This window comes from Nicotiana tabacum, chromosome 23, assembly GCF_000715075.1.
Source record: "Nicotiana tabacum cultivar K326 chromosome 23, ASM71507v2, whole genome shotgun sequence".
Taxonomy (NCBI): domain Eukaryota; kingdom Viridiplantae; phylum Streptophyta; class Magnoliopsida; order Solanales; family Solanaceae; genus Nicotiana; species Nicotiana tabacum.
This window is the reverse complement of record NC_134102.1, coordinates 87,171,645-87,188,702: the sequence shown is the minus strand read 5'-3', so window position 1 is coordinate 87,188,702 and position 17,058 is coordinate 87,171,645. Positions and strand designations below refer to the sequence as shown.

Genomic DNA, 17,058 nt, shown 5'->3' with positions numbered 1-17,058 from the left:
TCTTCATAATGTCATTTGGATATAATTCTCAACAATAGACTTTCGTTTACTCAAATCAGCTAAGTAATTAGTGTCAAACAGATATATGAAAATATAAAATAATATTGAAAATTCACATATGTTCTTTGCTGCAATAAGCTTACTTCAAGATCAAAGTGATATGAGTAGAACATTAAGAAAAAATTATGTATCAAACAGAATAATAGTACTACTAGTTACCATGCACTTTTGTGAAAATTAAGTATTATACTCTCTAGAAAAACAAAAAGATATAGCAGAACCTTTAAGTCAATCAGGGAATCAAAAAAATAGTGGATAAATCTCTGTCTACTATCTACTACTATATGCTTTCCATATAGAAATGATTCAATATGTTAATTTGATAAGAACTATCATCAATGAAAAATTTGGTGTAGTACATACTTCTTGTACTAATATTTTATCTTATCAAAATAAAATAGTTACGAATATTATTATTATTATTATTATTATTATTATTATTATTATTATTATTATTATTATTATTATTATTATTATTATTATTATTGATATTTGCACATTGTATAATCATTATACTAGGCATACTAAAATAGTATTATAAGGTAAAAACATAAGCATATATAATAAAGTATAATTTTATTTTTATATATTATTTAGTATACCGCATGCCACATATTATTTAGTTCATGAAAATTTAACAAGGTGACATCCTTAGCAACCACATAAATACTAATTTTCTAATAAGCAGATCATTGCTTATTCTAAATAGTGGTACAAACTTATCTGGTTTAAAGCTCGGACTTGTTGTTGTAGCAGAAAGACATGTCTGTAACACTACATACCTTTTTGAATAAAATCTGAATAATTTTGACAATAGATCATCGAGATATACCTTACCAGAAGTGGAATTCAACCTTGAGGTTAGAGACTTCGTGCTGATAACGTGTTATAAAATATAGCTTAAAGTAACAATATAGAACAAGGAAAAACAAGCTAAGAGATATAGAGAGAAAGAGAGGAGAGATTCTTATTTCTTCTTCAATTATGTGTGTATTTTCCTATCTATTATAAGGACTTTATATAGGCATGAAAAGTGAAGAAAAATATGTCATTGAATATGTTATTAAGCATAGAAATATGTCATTGAATATGTCATTAAGCATTTGAGAAGATCATGGAGTAAGAGTAGACATCCACCATAATTTGATTTTTTTTACCACAAAATTCACAAAGTAATTTTTTTTAATCCACTTGGAAGCTTTCCTCGTGTTATTGGGATTCAACAACCAATATATAATTATTTTTTGACAAAGAGATTCAATGCACCACCCTTGGCCAATGTGCTTGGGCCAAACCGGCACTGGGTACAAGGAAAGCTCAAACTTACAAGATCAAAGACGGGGATGGAAATTGAACTTATCCCTCCAAATTTGTCTTGTTTTTCCAATTACACAGGTCCTATAACTCCCCTGAACTTACCCTGAGCAGAATTTTTACCACCCTATGAGATCAATATTAGATTTGAAGTTGGGCAGTGCATCTCACGCACACCATCTATTTTTCTTGTCATTTTCCCTTCTTTTTTGTCCTTCTAAAATGAAATTGTACTTTTTTTATTTTGTCATCTTCATCTTTTAGAAATGAAAAAATCGGATCACTTCGAATAATTAAGATGTTGTTCCAGATAGAGACAGTCACCCTCAGTCTTAAACGACCTCCTTTTCAAGACTTAAATTAATTTTTATCTTTTCAAAGTGATAACGGTTTTATATGGAAGATAAGGTCTTTTCAAAATGATAAGATTTTGTCTTTTAGAATTAGATTAATTTGCAGCCAGACCTTCATTAATTCCGGTGGACATGAATGTTCTACTGGACCTCCAAAATAGACGATTAAAACAAGCTAAACATTTTTGGGGATGTGTGTATATTTTGGTGTTAGGAAAGTCAATTACAGTTTTATCTTTTTAGAAAATTTCTTAGGATGCCATTTTTTCGGTGGGACCTTCATTTGTAAAATTCAATCTTTTTAAACTCCTGTCAAAACTCATTTCCTGGACTATCTCCTAAACTCAATTTAACGGCATTTTTTGCTTGATATGTAAGTAATGTTTATTATTTATAGGTTGAATATTGATGCAAGTCAAAGTTCTTTAAATCATCCAACCTTTTGAAAATAGATCGCTAGGATGTAGGATTCATCACACCTGCTGTCCGGAGAAAGTTTTAAGAAAAAGAAGATAAAGAATAAGAAAAGCAAAAGAATAAAAACAAGAGAAAAAGAAAGAGATAAAACAAATGTTTAATAAAAGAAATATTGAAAAAGTAAAATTTTAATAATTTTATTTGCTTCTCACTCTCTCAAAAGAATGAACTGCACTATCTTTATGCCACCTCATCATCCAAAATTCGAAATAGTTTAGGAGGATAATAGGCAGTGGCAGATCTACTTAGTATGTTTTGGTTCACATGAGTCATGAACCCATGTTCCATCCCAAGATTAGACAAATACTATCCTTGTGCACCCAAAGTTTGGGAATTGTCTACAAAAATCACTTTTGTTTTTTTAAGACAATAAAATCACTCAATTATCACTATTTTTCTTGAAATATGCTAAAAACCTCAAGAGTCTCCTTCTCTCTTAGTTGGCATGCCATGTCATCAACGCCCTTTGATTTTTTTAATAATAAACCTATTTAACTCATTGAACACATTTAACCAAGCTCATGTCTTATGTCCGATCAAATATGACCCGGTTAAAAAAGTGGTAAAGTAATGAACTAGCACGTAATCTAAATGAATTTGAATTAAGAAATGAAGTTTTTAAATCTACAGGTAAAGTTTTAAAATTAAAACTAAAATATAAAAAATTTGAATTTGAGTTACTTTACGGCTTTAGTTTAATATATTGTCAAATATTAATATGACAAGTTGGAATATCTATATTGTCACGACCCCAAATTCCCTCCGTATAATGTCGTGATGGTACCTAGTCTCTAAGACTAGGTAAGCCTATCAATGCAGAATGATAATAAATATCTGAAATAATTAAATTACATTTAAACAAGACCGATACACACGGTCCACAATAATATATTCACCCACGGGTGTAGATACATAAATAGAAGAACTCAAGGAATCACGTGATACGCCCAAATGCGGGGCAAAATAAGATGACACATAAGTGTAAGTGGAGCCTGGATCAAATAAGACTGATGCATCTCTATGACAGACCGAAATAATACATGTGATAACAGAATCGGATGCAACATCATCTGCCCTAGCAGGAAGGGTATAATATCTGGCTTGGACTCCCCATCTAGGGAGACCTCTAGCTGGTTGTGCAGGTGGAGTGGCAACTGGTACAGTAGTCATGACCTGAGAAGCCTGAGGACCCTGCGGAATATGTGGGGCCTGAGAAATCCATGGAGGTGTACCCCTCCTAAGTCTGGAGCAATCCCTCATAATATGACGAGTGTCACCACACTCAAAACAAGCCCTCGGAGTACGTGGCTGTTGGGACTGGCTCGGGCCTGATCGACTTGACTGCCCGCTGAAAGCATCCCGTACCGGAGGTACAGAAGACACTGGTGGTGCATAATATGGAACCTGAGGTCTGGGAGTAGCCGGAATACCACTGGAAGCTGGAAGTGCTGAATGAATAAGACGACTCCAATAACCTTTACCATGACGGGCTGCAACTGGGGCACGAGAATTATTATATGTGTCATAATCTCGGGGTCTCTTAGCTTCTCTCTCTTCCCTCTCCCGAGTCTGCATACCTTCCAATCTCCTAGCAATTGACACTACCTATTGGTGAGCACCCTCCACTTCCAACTAATAGGTTATGAGTTCGAGTCACCCCAAGAGCAAGGTGGGGAATTCTTGGAGGGAGGGAGCCGAGGGTTTATCGGAAACAGCCTATCTACCACAGGGTAGGGGTAAGGTGTGCGTACACACTACCCTCCCCAGACCCCACTAGTGAGATTATACTGGGTTGTTGTTATTGTTGTATTGGTATGTGATATCCATCTCTAGCACTCGGGCCATACTGTATCTGATACTAGGGTGGAGACCCTCAATAAATCTGCGACCCCGCTCTCGAACAGTAGCAACTAAGGCTGGTGCATGCCTAGCCAAATCACTGAATCAAACCGCATATTCTGACATAGTCATAGAACTCTGGCGCAGCTGCTCAAACTCCGCGCGCCATGCATCTCTAAGACTCTGAGGATCATACTCCCTTAAGAACATATCTGAAAATTGAGTCCAAGTAAGTGAAGCTACCTCAGCTTGACTATCCAACTCATATGCCTGCCACCACTGGTAGGTTGCTCCTCTAAACTGGAATGTCGTGAAAGAAACCCCACTGGAATCCACAATACTCATGGTACGAAGGATACAGTGACATTCCTCTAGAAAACCCTGAGCATCCTCTGAAGCTAAACCGCTGAAAGTGGGAGGGTGGTACTTCTTATACCTCTCGAGCCTGAGTTGCTCCCCCTCTGAAACTGTTGTCCTAATTTCAGGATGAATTGGGATAACTGGTTGCACTGGTATAACCTCTGGGGCACGGTCAACTTAGGCCCATGGCTCTGGAGTACGGGCGGCGGGAATCTGCACTCCTCCCCCAGCCTGAGATGTGGCAGGAGCAAGTGGAATTAATCCTGCCTGAGCTAAAGTGCCAAACATGCTCAAAAACTGGGCAAGAAGTCTCATGAAGTGAAGGAGTAGTAACGGGCGTCTCAGGTGCCTGCTCTCCAACTGGAGCTACTGGTGGCTCTGGTGCAATAGCTCGTGCAGGTGCTCTGTCTGCACCACGTGGTCTTCCTCGACCTCTGACTCGGCCTATGCCCCGTCCCCGGCCTCTTGCGGCTCCAACATGGGGTGCGGGTGTCTGATTATCAGATCTAGTTATGCGTGTCCTCAACATCTGTGAGAGAATAGAAAGATAATTGTTTAGAACTTTGAAATCAACAAAGGCGCACGATAAGGAATCAAAGAAGTGAATATTTCCTAACAGTTCTATAGCCTCTCGAAGATAAGTACATACGTCTCCGTACCGATTCGTAAAACTCTACTAAACCTGCTTGTGACTCATAACACCTATGAATCTAGTGCTCTGATACCAACTTGTCACGACCCCAAATTCCCTCTGTAGGATGTCGTGATGGCACCTAGTATCTAAGACTAGGTAAACCTATTAATACGGAATAATAATAAATATCTGAAATAATTAAACTACAATTCAAACAATTTCAACTCCCAAAACCCGGTAGAAATAAGTCACAAGCTTCTAAAAATTTTATTCTCAATGTCTCTATATATCAAGGTCTAAAGAAAATAAGGAAGCAACATAAAAATGATAGAAGGGGACTTCGGAGTCTGACGCTGACAGATATACTTCGAAGTCTCCGTGCGCAGGTAACCCATTGACATCTAGGCTGGTAAGATGTACCTGGATCTGCACAAAAAGATGTGCAGAAGCGTAGTATGAGTATACCACAGCGGTGGCCTTTTGCCAAGCCTAACCTCGGTAGAGTAGTGACGAGGTCAGGTGAGGCCCTACTAGAATATAATAATGGCATGGTAAAATGTTTAACAATATAGTAAAATAAAATGACATTGTAAATGAATCAAGTAGTGTGTCACCATTTAATTAAGCAAAATAATAGCAAATATTATCTCGTGGAAACAAAACCGAATTTCCTTTCAACTTTAAGAAAATCACAACAGATAATCAAGGCAACTGCGGCCATAAAATCAATATCAACAAAGATACTCTCGAGATACCGCCTCGTAGTCCCAAATCATAAATAAATTCATAAATATCTCATTTCCTTATCTCACCGCGGGAGCCTTCACAATTTATTTAAAAGAAAATATTTTTTCCGAAATAGCATCCCGCGTTTTAGCCATCCTTATCACACCGCATGACTTCTAGTAGTTCCCCCTACTAGCCACGCTTATCAAGCCACCCTTATCTCACCGCATGCGTTTCAATACCCAGACCTTATACTACCGCATGCATATCAATATCACAATATATCATAATTTGCACCTCAAGTGCTCAAATAATGTAACTTGCCAAAAATAATCCATCAATAATATTTTTTCATAATAAAGAGCTCACGGCTCCATCACAATGAGTACAAAAATCTTACAAAATATTCAAGAATAAATAATTCAGGGAAATAATATTTCAAAATCTTTAATACGTTCCTTTAATATCAAATTTAAAATATCAAATACTTCATATTAATAATGTTTAATTTAAAGAAAATCATCCTTCAAGTAATGCACAGAATAAAAAAAACCAAGTTTCAACTAAACAGGTATAACAATTAGCAGGAAAAGGTCAAACAAATTTAAGGTATATATCTCGGATCAATGATGAAGAATATAACAAGATCAAATAATTTAATAAATGCGCAACAATGATCTACACAATTTAAAAATATAATCTTTCACATTTAGCCCTTGTACACACTTGTCACCTCGAGTACACGACTTTCAACATATTTTAATAATCACATAAATATCAATTATAGGGAAAATTTCTCCCACATAAGGTTAGACAAGTCACTTACCTCGACTTGCTCCAATTTAACCAAGTAGTATGCTTTTTCCTCAATTTTCCGATTCTGATCGACTCGTATCTAGTCATAATTAATTCGATATATTCAACAAAAATTATAGAATCAATTCCATAAGAAAATACTATATTTTTCAATAAAATCCGAAATTAACTCAAAAATGGCCCTTGGGGCCCACGTCTCGGAATCCGGCGTATGTTACGAAATATGAATGCCCATTCAACTACGAATCCAACCATACCATTTTTACAAAAAATCTGACATCAACTTGACCTCCAAATCTCAAATTCTCATTTTGAAATCCCTAGACCCAAATTCTCTAATTTCACCTCAAAAACATGTAATCTATTCGAAATATTCAATGATAATCCAATATAATTGACTAACAATGATCAAATGTGACTTACCTCAAGTTTTCCAGTGAATTCTCTTTGAAAAATCACCAAAAACCGTGTTGAAAATGTCCAAATGACAAAAATATCGGAACCCCTCTGTTTTTGTAATCTGGTCAGTACTTTCGCATATGCGGACAAAATTCTCGCAGCTACGGTCCCGCATCTGCGAAAATTGCTCAGCCCAGCTGCCTTCGCTTCTGCGAGCTTTGGACCGCATCTGCGCCTTCGCAGGTGCGGAAAGTTCCATCGCACATGCGGACCTGCCCGCACCTGCGCCCTTCCTCTCGCTTCTGCGCAACATGAGCCGCATCTGCGGCTCCAACTGGGCAGCCCTTCGTCCGCTTCTGCGAGTCCGCGCCTGTGGTCAGTCCCTCCGCAGGTGCGATGATACGAGAAGCTGCAAATCTCAGAATTTGCCTATGTCCAAAAATTGATCCGATTTCGATCCGGATCGCACTCGGGGTACTCGGGACCCCGCCCGAAAATAGCAACAAGTCCTAAATCATCATACGAACTTAGTCGAGTTTTCAAATCACATCCAACAACACTAAAAATACGAATCACACATAGATTCAAGCCTAATAAATCTTAAGAATTTTAAACTTCTACATTCGATGTCGAAACCTATCAAATCAAGTCCGATTAACCTCAAATTTTGTACACAAGTCATAAATGACATAACGAAGCTGTTAAAATTTTCAGAATTGGATTCTGACCCCGATATCAAAAAATCAACTCCCCGGTCAAACTTTCAATCTTAAATTCCTATTTTAGCCATTTCAAGCCTAATATCACTACGGACTTCCAAATAAAATTCCGATCACGCTCCTTAGTCCAAAATCACCATACGGAGTTGTTGGAATAATCAAAATTTTATTCCGGGGTCGTTTGTACATAATTCGACATCCGATCACTATTTGAATTTAAACTTTTAATTTTTCTTCAAAATTCCATATCTCGGGCTAGGGACCTCGGAATTTAATTGCGGGCATACGCTCAAATCCCAAATCACGATACAGACCTACCGAAACTGTCAAAATACTGATCCGAATTCATTTGCTAAAAATGTTGACCAAGGTCAACTCAGTTGAGTTTTAAAGCTCGAATTCACATTTTAATTTATTTTTTCGCATAAAAACTTTTCGAAATTTTTTTCGGACCGCGCACGCAAGTCGAGTAATGATAAATAGGGCTTTTTGAGGTCTTAAAATACAGAATTAACTATTAAATTTAAAGATGACATTTTGGGTCATCACATATATCTTAACATGAAATAGACTAACAATATATTATATTTCATAGTGTTTCCAATAAATATGTTACTAATGGAAATTCTATATGTTCAGCATGGGAAATAAAAAGATCTTGATGGTCGGAAATGAAAATACCAAAATTCACGCTAGGTATTTTTAAGGATAAATAACTAAAAATACAAAGGAGAAATTTACACTAACTTTATTTTTTAAAATATATGATTCAAGATTTTTTAAAAGTTAAACTATACGAAAGAATCTTTGTGTTATCTGTGTAATTCCATTTTAATGTGGAAATAATATGTTGTTTGATGTGAAAAAGAATAAAAATATTTAAATTTGAATAGAAAGATAAAAAAACTTGAATTTTAATTTAAATTGAAAGAAAATATATTTGAACTGAGATAAAAAAAAAGTGGTTTAATAGAAAGTATGGTTTGATTCCTTTGTCGCTCTTTAACCTTGTCATATTTGATTGGGTATAAAATATTGGTTTGGTGAAATGGGTCTATTATTAAAGAAAAAGGAGCTTTAATGACCTGGCAGGCCAAGTAGGATAGAGGTTTAGTAAATTATTACATATAGCATATTTTGGGTTTAGAGGAGGACTCTTTGAAGTCTTAGTAGGCGTTTGGACATAAGAATTGTAAAATTCGAAAAAATGGCAAAATAAATTTTTTAGTAAAAATGATATTTGAAATTTAGAGTTAGTGTTAGGACATAAATTTTAGTTTGGGTTGTTTTTGAAGTTTTGTGAGTGATTTGAGTGAAAATCTTGAAAAACAGTTTTTTGTATTTTTTTAAATTTTTAAAAATTTTCAAAATGCATATTCAAACGAAAATTGAAAATTTTATGAACAAACGCTGATTTCGAAATTTATTTTTTGGAAAAATTTTTCATCAAATTTTATGTCCAAACGGGCTCTTAGAATCCGCCTCTGGTGTTCCCAGAGCATAGTTCAAGACTTCAAGTGTATAACAGCAAATCCGAGACAGGTTCAAAGACATTTTTATGCATTTTCACTCGTTAAAACTTAGCTAATTTTGATTTATAAAACAAACTGTAAAATATCTAAATTTTCTTCGAAATCAAATTTGTAAGCGTTTTATTTAACCCTCAACCAGAAAATTAAAATGAACATAAAGGAAGAAATCGCCAAAACCTCCCTTCCTGTAAGTTCTCCCGCCCTTTTTTTCTTCGTTTCTTACAAGACGGAACCCTAATCCATTTTTCAATTGATTTTTAGTAAGTAAATATATAGATTGTAAATTGGGTTCTGAGTGTACATTTATCATTAATATTTTGAGTTCTCTACTTAACTAATGCAGGTTGTTGAAGATGGTTGAAACACTTTTCGAAGATATATTTACTGTTACTCAAAAGGATCCTGATGGTAAAAAATTTGATAGAGGTATGCTCAAATTAATCATTTTTTGCTCGGTAAACAGTTGGTAATCGAATGAATTTTTAAAATATGAGCCAACACGCAATCTGTAGATGTCAATGTTGATGCTGTAACTTTGGATTAATCAGCTAGATACTTTTACCATTGCAATTCTTATTTACACGGTGGAGTACAGACAAGCTTGTGCGCATCTCGACTATTTCAAACTGGATACCTGCTACCTCCCACTAGCATAGGTACCGGGTTACTGTGCGCACCAAAGCTTGTTCAAGATGAGAGGAAATCACCTAGTATTTTTTTGTCTCTTATTTTGTTTCCACTGGGATATGAACCTAAGACCTTCTCCTCCCACTTCATTGACCACCAAGCTACACCCTTGAGTGCAATTTTACCATTGCAATTTTATCCGAAGGAAAAGTGAAAAGATGGTCATGGTATCCCACTTGAATGATAAGTTTGAAGAAAATTAACTAAGATAGTTTGTTCACAACAGACAAGGGATGAAGTTCTCCTTGTGGAGTAATGCAATTAGGAGAAAGAGCCCCCAAGGCTTTGGTCTAGTAGTAAGAGTGTAACACGTGATGTGTGCTGACGCACGTCACAAGTTCGAATCTTGCCGCAAACAACCTGATATTTTAGTGGAGAAGGGTAGAGGGCTGATATTTTAGTGGAGAAGGGTAGATGGGCAGACTCATTATCTGTCAAGCTTCGATCACTGTACACCACTGGCCGTCGGGGATTTCTCAGTTGTCAAAAGAAAAATTAGGAGAAAGAAAAAGAAGGTGGTGTTTAGAAAACTAGCCTTGATACCTGGCCTTTAATAAGAAAAAAGAAAAGAGGAAAAGGTAATCATGTAGTTGACTGAAAATGCTCCAGATGAATTGTGATAAAGTTTTGTGCCTCTGTAATGGCTTTCTTAGTCTATCCATATTTGCACTTCATAGTCTTCATATGACGGGCTGAGGAAGTATAAAATATAATGTTAGTGCAGTTTTCTTGGGAAAGCCGATTTGTGGCATATGACGGACGGACTAAATCTGGTTTATTGTTGGCACCATAAATTATTGAACTGCAGTAACACTTCTTTTCTGCAAATGATGTGATCTAATATCATGTGCATTTTTTAGTTAATCGCATTGAAGCACGGAGTGAGCAGTTTGATATGTACATGCTGTTGGATGTGAACACTGAGATATATCCTATGCGCGTCAAAGAGAAATTTATGATGGTTTTAGCATCTACTTTGAACTTGGATGGGACACCAGATACAGGTTATTTCATTCAGGTAATTTACTCTTATGATTTGTCTATCCTTCTAGATTTGCAATAGTGCTACCTGACTGATATAATTCTAATTCTGTGATTTACATAATCATAAAGATGGTATCTGAAGTAACTTGAAGTTTCAGAGATATTCCTACACAGTAGGCCTTACTAGTCAAACTGCATTAGAAAGATTAAGAAAAAGAAACTGAAAGCAATAAATCTAGTCAAATTTGAGGGTGTTTAACTTACAATGATGAATCACTTTCATCAAGTAATAAACATCAAATGCCTTTCTAATCTTTTCCAATATATGTATATACCTTTTTTCAAAGAAAACAACTTGCTATATACTGGCATTTGGAATGTACTTTTTTTTCATTTGAAGGAAAAAAATATATATCTGAAATAAGTGAGCGAGCCCTTTTAAGAAAATACTTTAGTTCCGTAACCTTGTCTATCTGGAAGTGTTTTTTGAAATCTCATTTGCTAGACAGCTAGTTTATTAACTAGAACTAGAAACTAACGAAAATATCAACTTTTTTGTGATTTCTATTTTTAACTTTTTTATATGTCATAGGATACATTTTTGTTCCATAGAGCCGTGGTTTATTAAAAGTTGGAAGAACCCCGTGTACAAGCTGAATACCAAAAAAAGGGAACCTACACCAGAATATTGTTCTCAACAAAAGAGGCCCAATTCTCAATACAAATAGGAACCTCATGAGCACACCAAAAATAAAAAAAAAATAAAAACGAAAGGCTACTTTGCAACTTCACAAAATCTTGTTCCAACCCTTCAAATGCCCTTCTATTTCTCTCTTTCCAAATATCCCACATAATTGCCAGGGGCATCACACATGCCCTTGGCCTTCTCTTCCCCCTCCTATGTGCCCAACTATGCAACGCCTCTTTCACTATGCCCGCATCACCCGTTGCTCCCCAAACAAATTAAGGACCACTCTCCACAAACAAGTTGCCACTTGACAATGCAACGGGAGATGATCTACATTTTCGCCCGAGCTTTTGCTCATGAAGCACCAGCTAACATATGTGATCCTCCTTTTCTCAAATTTTCCGCTGTCAAAATCACTCCCCTTGCCGCCGACCATGCAAAGAAACACACCTTTCTTGGTACTTCAGGAATCTTAATAGAGCAATGAGGGAAAATATATTCTTCTCTCCCTAAATAACCTCTTATAAAAAAACTTAACAGTGAATAATCCATCTCTACTCTCTCGCCATCTCCATGCATTCAACATAATGTTCGGTGTATCTAACCCATATAATATCTCCACCAAATTTTGAAATTCTTCCATCTCCTAGTCCTATGAGTTTCTCCTGAATCTCAAATCCTAATGAACTACCCCCTCATGAGACCTATAAATTTGTTGAACTGTCATCTCTATATAAATTAGGAAAGGCTTCCCTCAATTCATTCTCACCGCATCACTTATGCGCGCAAAAACTAATCCTGCTTCCATCCCCAACCCTAAAAGAAATGTGTCCCATGAAGTCTTCCAACCTATCATAATACTTCTCCATAAACCACACCCAAATGGTGTTGTTATATTTTTGGTCCTCCAACTCCCTTCGATAATACCATATGTTTCCGCTACCACCTCCCTCCAAAATGCATTCTCTTTCCCCTTAAATCTCCATATCCACTTCCCTAGCAAAACTTTATTGAAAACCTTGAGATCTTTCACTCCGAGTCCTCCCCATTCCTTTGGAGAAGTGACAACCCTCCAATTCACTAATTGGTACTTTCTTACTCCTTCCGATGTGTCCCATAAAAAGTTGCGCTGAATTATTTCCAACCTTCTAGTCACTTTACCAGGTTTCTGCAAGAGAGACATGAAATACGTAAGTATGCTAGAAAGGGTGCTTTTGATCAAAACTTCCTTCCCTCTTTTCGACAAGTACCTCTTTTGCCATCCTGCTAGTCACTGCTCTACCCTCTCAATCACCGGATTCCACACTGCAAGATCTTTACTCGAAGCACCCAACGGTAGTCCCAAGTAGGTAGTAGGTAAAGTACCCACCTTAAAATTCAACACCTGCACAATCTCTTCAATATTATCCACTTCTCCTACCTGTGTGATCTCGCATTTTCTGAGATTGATCTTAAGACCTCCAATGAACGCCCTATCCATCATATTGCTCAATGCTTCCATCACCAAAATGAATTATATAGGGGATAAAGGATCCCCTTGTGTCAAGCCCCTTGAACTCCCAAAGAAACCACATGGACTCTCATTCACCAAAACAGAGAATGTAGCAGTAGAAATGCAAAACTTAATCCATCTCCTTCATTTGTCCCCAAACCCCATCTTCGACATAATAAAATCCAGGGAGTCCCAATTCACATGATCATAAGCTTTCTCAGGGTCCAACTTACAAAGAATTCCCAGAAGTGAACACCGTCTCATCTAAAACCTTTTTTAGTCTGTTGAAAAGCACCTTAGAAATAATCTTATAGATGCTTCCTACCAGACTAATAGGTATAATCCTTGATACTCGTTGCTCTTTCCAATGAATGAAGCGTTAAGGCTTCTCTCGAACCCTCCAGAATCTTGGAAATCCGCAATGGTCTCCATCAACTCAACCCTTAACTATCCTCCAACATTGTTGGAAAAAAGCTAACGTGAATCCATCCGGTCCCGGAGCCTTATCTCCTGCACAACTCACCGCTGCTTCCCTCAGCTCCTCCTCTTCTATTGCCCTTTCCAACCACTCTCTCATCCCCTCCCCTGTTTGACTAAACACTTCCCTCTCCTCTTCTTATTGTACAGGTTCTGATGTCTGGTTCATTAGTTCTAAAGTAATTGTCAGGACAAACACATTGTATCTGCCAGTGAAGGGTATAATCATTTGATGTTGCCGTGTGCTGGATTTTATTCCGATTCACCACTGAAGGATCCATCTATAGTTATATTTGTATGTTAACGAAATGTTGTTCCTTGGACTGTCCTTAGGATTTCCTTAGCATTTGAGAAAGCAAGAGGACGTGAAATCAAGGAAAAGGAGGCCAAAATAGATAAGTATGGGAAGAAACCACTATGACATATGTGAGAATTTCTGTCATATGTAGGAGTAATGAATGCTACATAGCTTTAAGTTCTGAGCATCCAGGGAAAGAAAACTTGCTTTTCATTTGTTATATGTAAGATGGCCTTTGATTTTATGCATTTTTCTATTTGTATGTTCGGCCTCCCTACCCACGGGGTAGGGGTAAGGTCTGCGTACACTCTACCCTCCCCAGACCCCACTAGTGGGATTACTACTGGGTTGATGTTGTTGTTTGTTGCTATTTGTATGTTCGTTAAAACTTGCTCTTTTAGCATCTATGGATGTTTTTGGTTCATGTGATTTTTTCTTGATTTTCTCTCAAAGGTAAATACCGAATCTCAATTTTTGTCAAATCTAGTAAACTGGGGAACCAAAACAAATTTGGTAACATAACATATTATCTTAACATCTTTCAGTTTGTGTTTGCTTTCACGGATTTCCTTAAACTTGACTTTATGGGTTGTCGAACAAAATAGAAAATAGTGCCGAAGTTTTCAGTTTTGAAATTAGTCCCCAAAACTAAACTGGAAAACCCATCTTCCGGTCATTTAACTCCCTAAACACATGACACACAAATATTCTTTAAAGACTTGAGACAACTATGACTTCATTCATAACGAAGCACATCAAGATCTTTCAAGTCTCTTTTGTGACAAATGTCATCTTTTTGACGTCTTTTTGTCATGAATGTTTTAAACTGTTACATTCATTAAGTTTTCTTTGGCATGTTTCCGCATCTTTAAATTGCTATGGAGCTTCCTTTCGATGTCTTTTCATTAGTCCTTCGTGATACTTTCTCCACCACTGAATACATAATATCCCCTTGTGTTTTCAATATCTAGGCCTGTAACTAATAATTTCCTTCACCGTTTGAAATATACACTTGGCTATAACAACTAGCTGGGGTTAAGGTTTATTCATGATGATACCCTTAGATCTAGTGTTTGCTAGTAGGTCTTTAGTTTATGATGGAGATCTGTATGTTGGTAGAAAAAATAGAGAGCCTTTGATGGGAATCTATATAGTTGAACCCCAAGTCCCCAACTAGCTTGTGATTGAGGCGTACTAGTTGCTCTAAAGTATGTTTTTAAGAAAAAACTTCCATTGAAGTCTTAATATGTCAAATATTCTCCCATTCTCCCAACCTACACTAACAATAATTGAAACTCCCAAGAATAACCTTCTCATACAAAAGATGATGTGGCCAAAGTTGAAAAGATACCTAAAGACTTCTGTTTGAACACTATTTTCTAGCCAAATGCTTGTATGGCCTTCTTTCTTTTTCTTCGTTTTTTCTTTTTCCTTTTTTATCTGACTGTCTGGTGGTGAAACTCTTAGAAATCCTGTTGATATTGCAATCTGATGGCAGGGTAACAAGAAATCACTTGCTGACAAGTTCGAATATGTCATGCATGGGAAGCTATATAGGATCTCAGAGGAAGGTTCAGGAAAGCATGTTAAAGCGTATGTTTGGATAACTTTTCTCCTATAATTAATCTCATATTCAATTCCATGAACTAAATTTGTATTTCTGACATGTTCTTGCCTTATCATTTGTGCAATACTGTCACACTTTAGCAATATCTGCTTTGCTTCTTGTTTCCGAGTGCTGATATGGAATTAGCTTAGATTGACTTCTTAGGTCTCCTAAGATTAGTTTCTAAATGCCATTTCCTTTGGTTTATGTAACTTGTTTTTAGCACTATAGTTCTTCTATTGCATTTAATCGTGGAGTATAAATGTACTTTCCTATACTTGTTTTTTTTCTGTTTTCATTTTTGTGCTAGAAGTTTTGCCTTTTTTTCTATCTTATTGTTAAATATCTTTCAGTTTTAACATTTAAAGTCAGTGTTTGGGAGTTGTCTATGTTCTGGTCATTGGGACCAAGTGATTTACTGTTTTTCTATAAGCCAGCAAGAATTTTATGAATATAACAATGGATTTACTGGTTTTCGTTGTTGTTCAGAGACATTTTTGTTTCATTTGGAGGACTTCTGATGCAGCTGAGAGGAGATCCATCCATCGCAGCTAAATTTGAGCTTGACCAGAAGCTGTTCCTTCTCCTAAGGAAGGTTTGATGTAAAGAATTGGTAATATTAACCCAATTTTAACTTTAAAAGGAGATGGAGTATTTGTAAGCTAAGCTACTGGCACGTTATAAATCGTGTGTGTGGCGCAGTTTCAAGGATACAAAAGAATATAACTGAGATAATAATAATGGAGACCAAGGAATGGAACTCTATTTATGTTGTTGAGGTGTGGGAAGCTAATGTGCAGTTATGATCCTTGTATCTCGTGAAATTAAAGAAAAAAATATATTTTCCTACTAGTATTCTGTGATGAACAAAATTAGAACTCTTATCAACTGGTAACATAGTTGCAGTCCATGAACGAACTGTTATTATCACGAGCCTTGTGTGTTTGAACATCTTCCTATTTGCATTTTATATTTGGATACCTATATGAGATAGAAGTGGGATTGAATAAATTTATAAGAACTGCTTGTGTTAATATCTTCATTGTATGCATTAGGAAGAGGTTGCTACAGATTTGAAACCAAGTGAAATAAATATAATCTGATTCGCAGAAATGTGTACTTGGGTGCTTGGGCTTCCCAATAACATAAACAGTTGTGTTCTAAGTTGTAAAAGTTAAAAGGGACAAAGTGCAATATAAAAGAAACTTTGCATACATTTGGGGTGTAAAATACAAAGAACTCTCACCTACACAACTAAGATTCTATTTTTATAACTGATGTTTTGGATCAATTTGTGTGCACCTTGGCAGAGGCGGATCCAGGATTTGATGGTTGCGGATTTCACTGCATTTAATATATAGTAACTAGTAGTCAAGGTGGTTGAATTTGGGTATACATGCATTTGGTCAGTTCGCTCTATTTTAAATTAATTTAGTTCAATTCGATCCATTTTGAATTAATTTGGTTTACTTTACAAGATCTTTTGGTGCATAAATAAACACATGATAACCAAATTGAATATATTTGGTCCTTTCAAGGAAAAAATAATACTAACTAAATAAAAAAGAAAAATGTTTAAAAGCATATAAAAAAAAAG

At 36.2% G+C, this 17,058-nt stretch overlaps 1 protein-coding gene across 3 annotated transcripts; it reads left to right on the top strand.

Moving 5' to 3' along the window:
• The first annotated feature begins 8,851 nt into the window (after positions 1-8,851).
• On the top strand, positions 8,852-16,233 carry LOC107771156 (DNA-directed RNA polymerases II and V subunit 8A-like). Of its 3 annotated transcripts, none has more exons than XM_016590484.2 (5): positions 8,852-9,239; positions 9,573-9,655; positions 10,777-10,934; positions 15,354-15,448; positions 15,951-16,233. In XM_016590484.2, the coding sequence occupies exons 2-5, from the start codon at positions 9,583-9,585 to the stop codon at positions 16,060-16,062; spliced, it is 438 nt and encodes a 145-aa protein (XP_016445970.1). In that variant the 5' UTR covers positions 8,852-9,239; positions 9,573-9,582; the 3' UTR covers positions 16,063-16,233. The 3 variants fall into 3 exon arrangements, with proteins under 3 accessions (XP_016445970.1, XP_016445969.1, XP_016445971.1); XM_016590483.2 differs by lacking the exon at positions 8,852-9,239 and adding an exon at positions 9,277-9,416; XM_016590485.2 differs by lacking the exon at positions 8,852-9,239 and adding an exon at positions 9,423-9,489.
• The last annotated feature ends 825 nt before the right edge of the window (positions 16,234-17,058 follow it).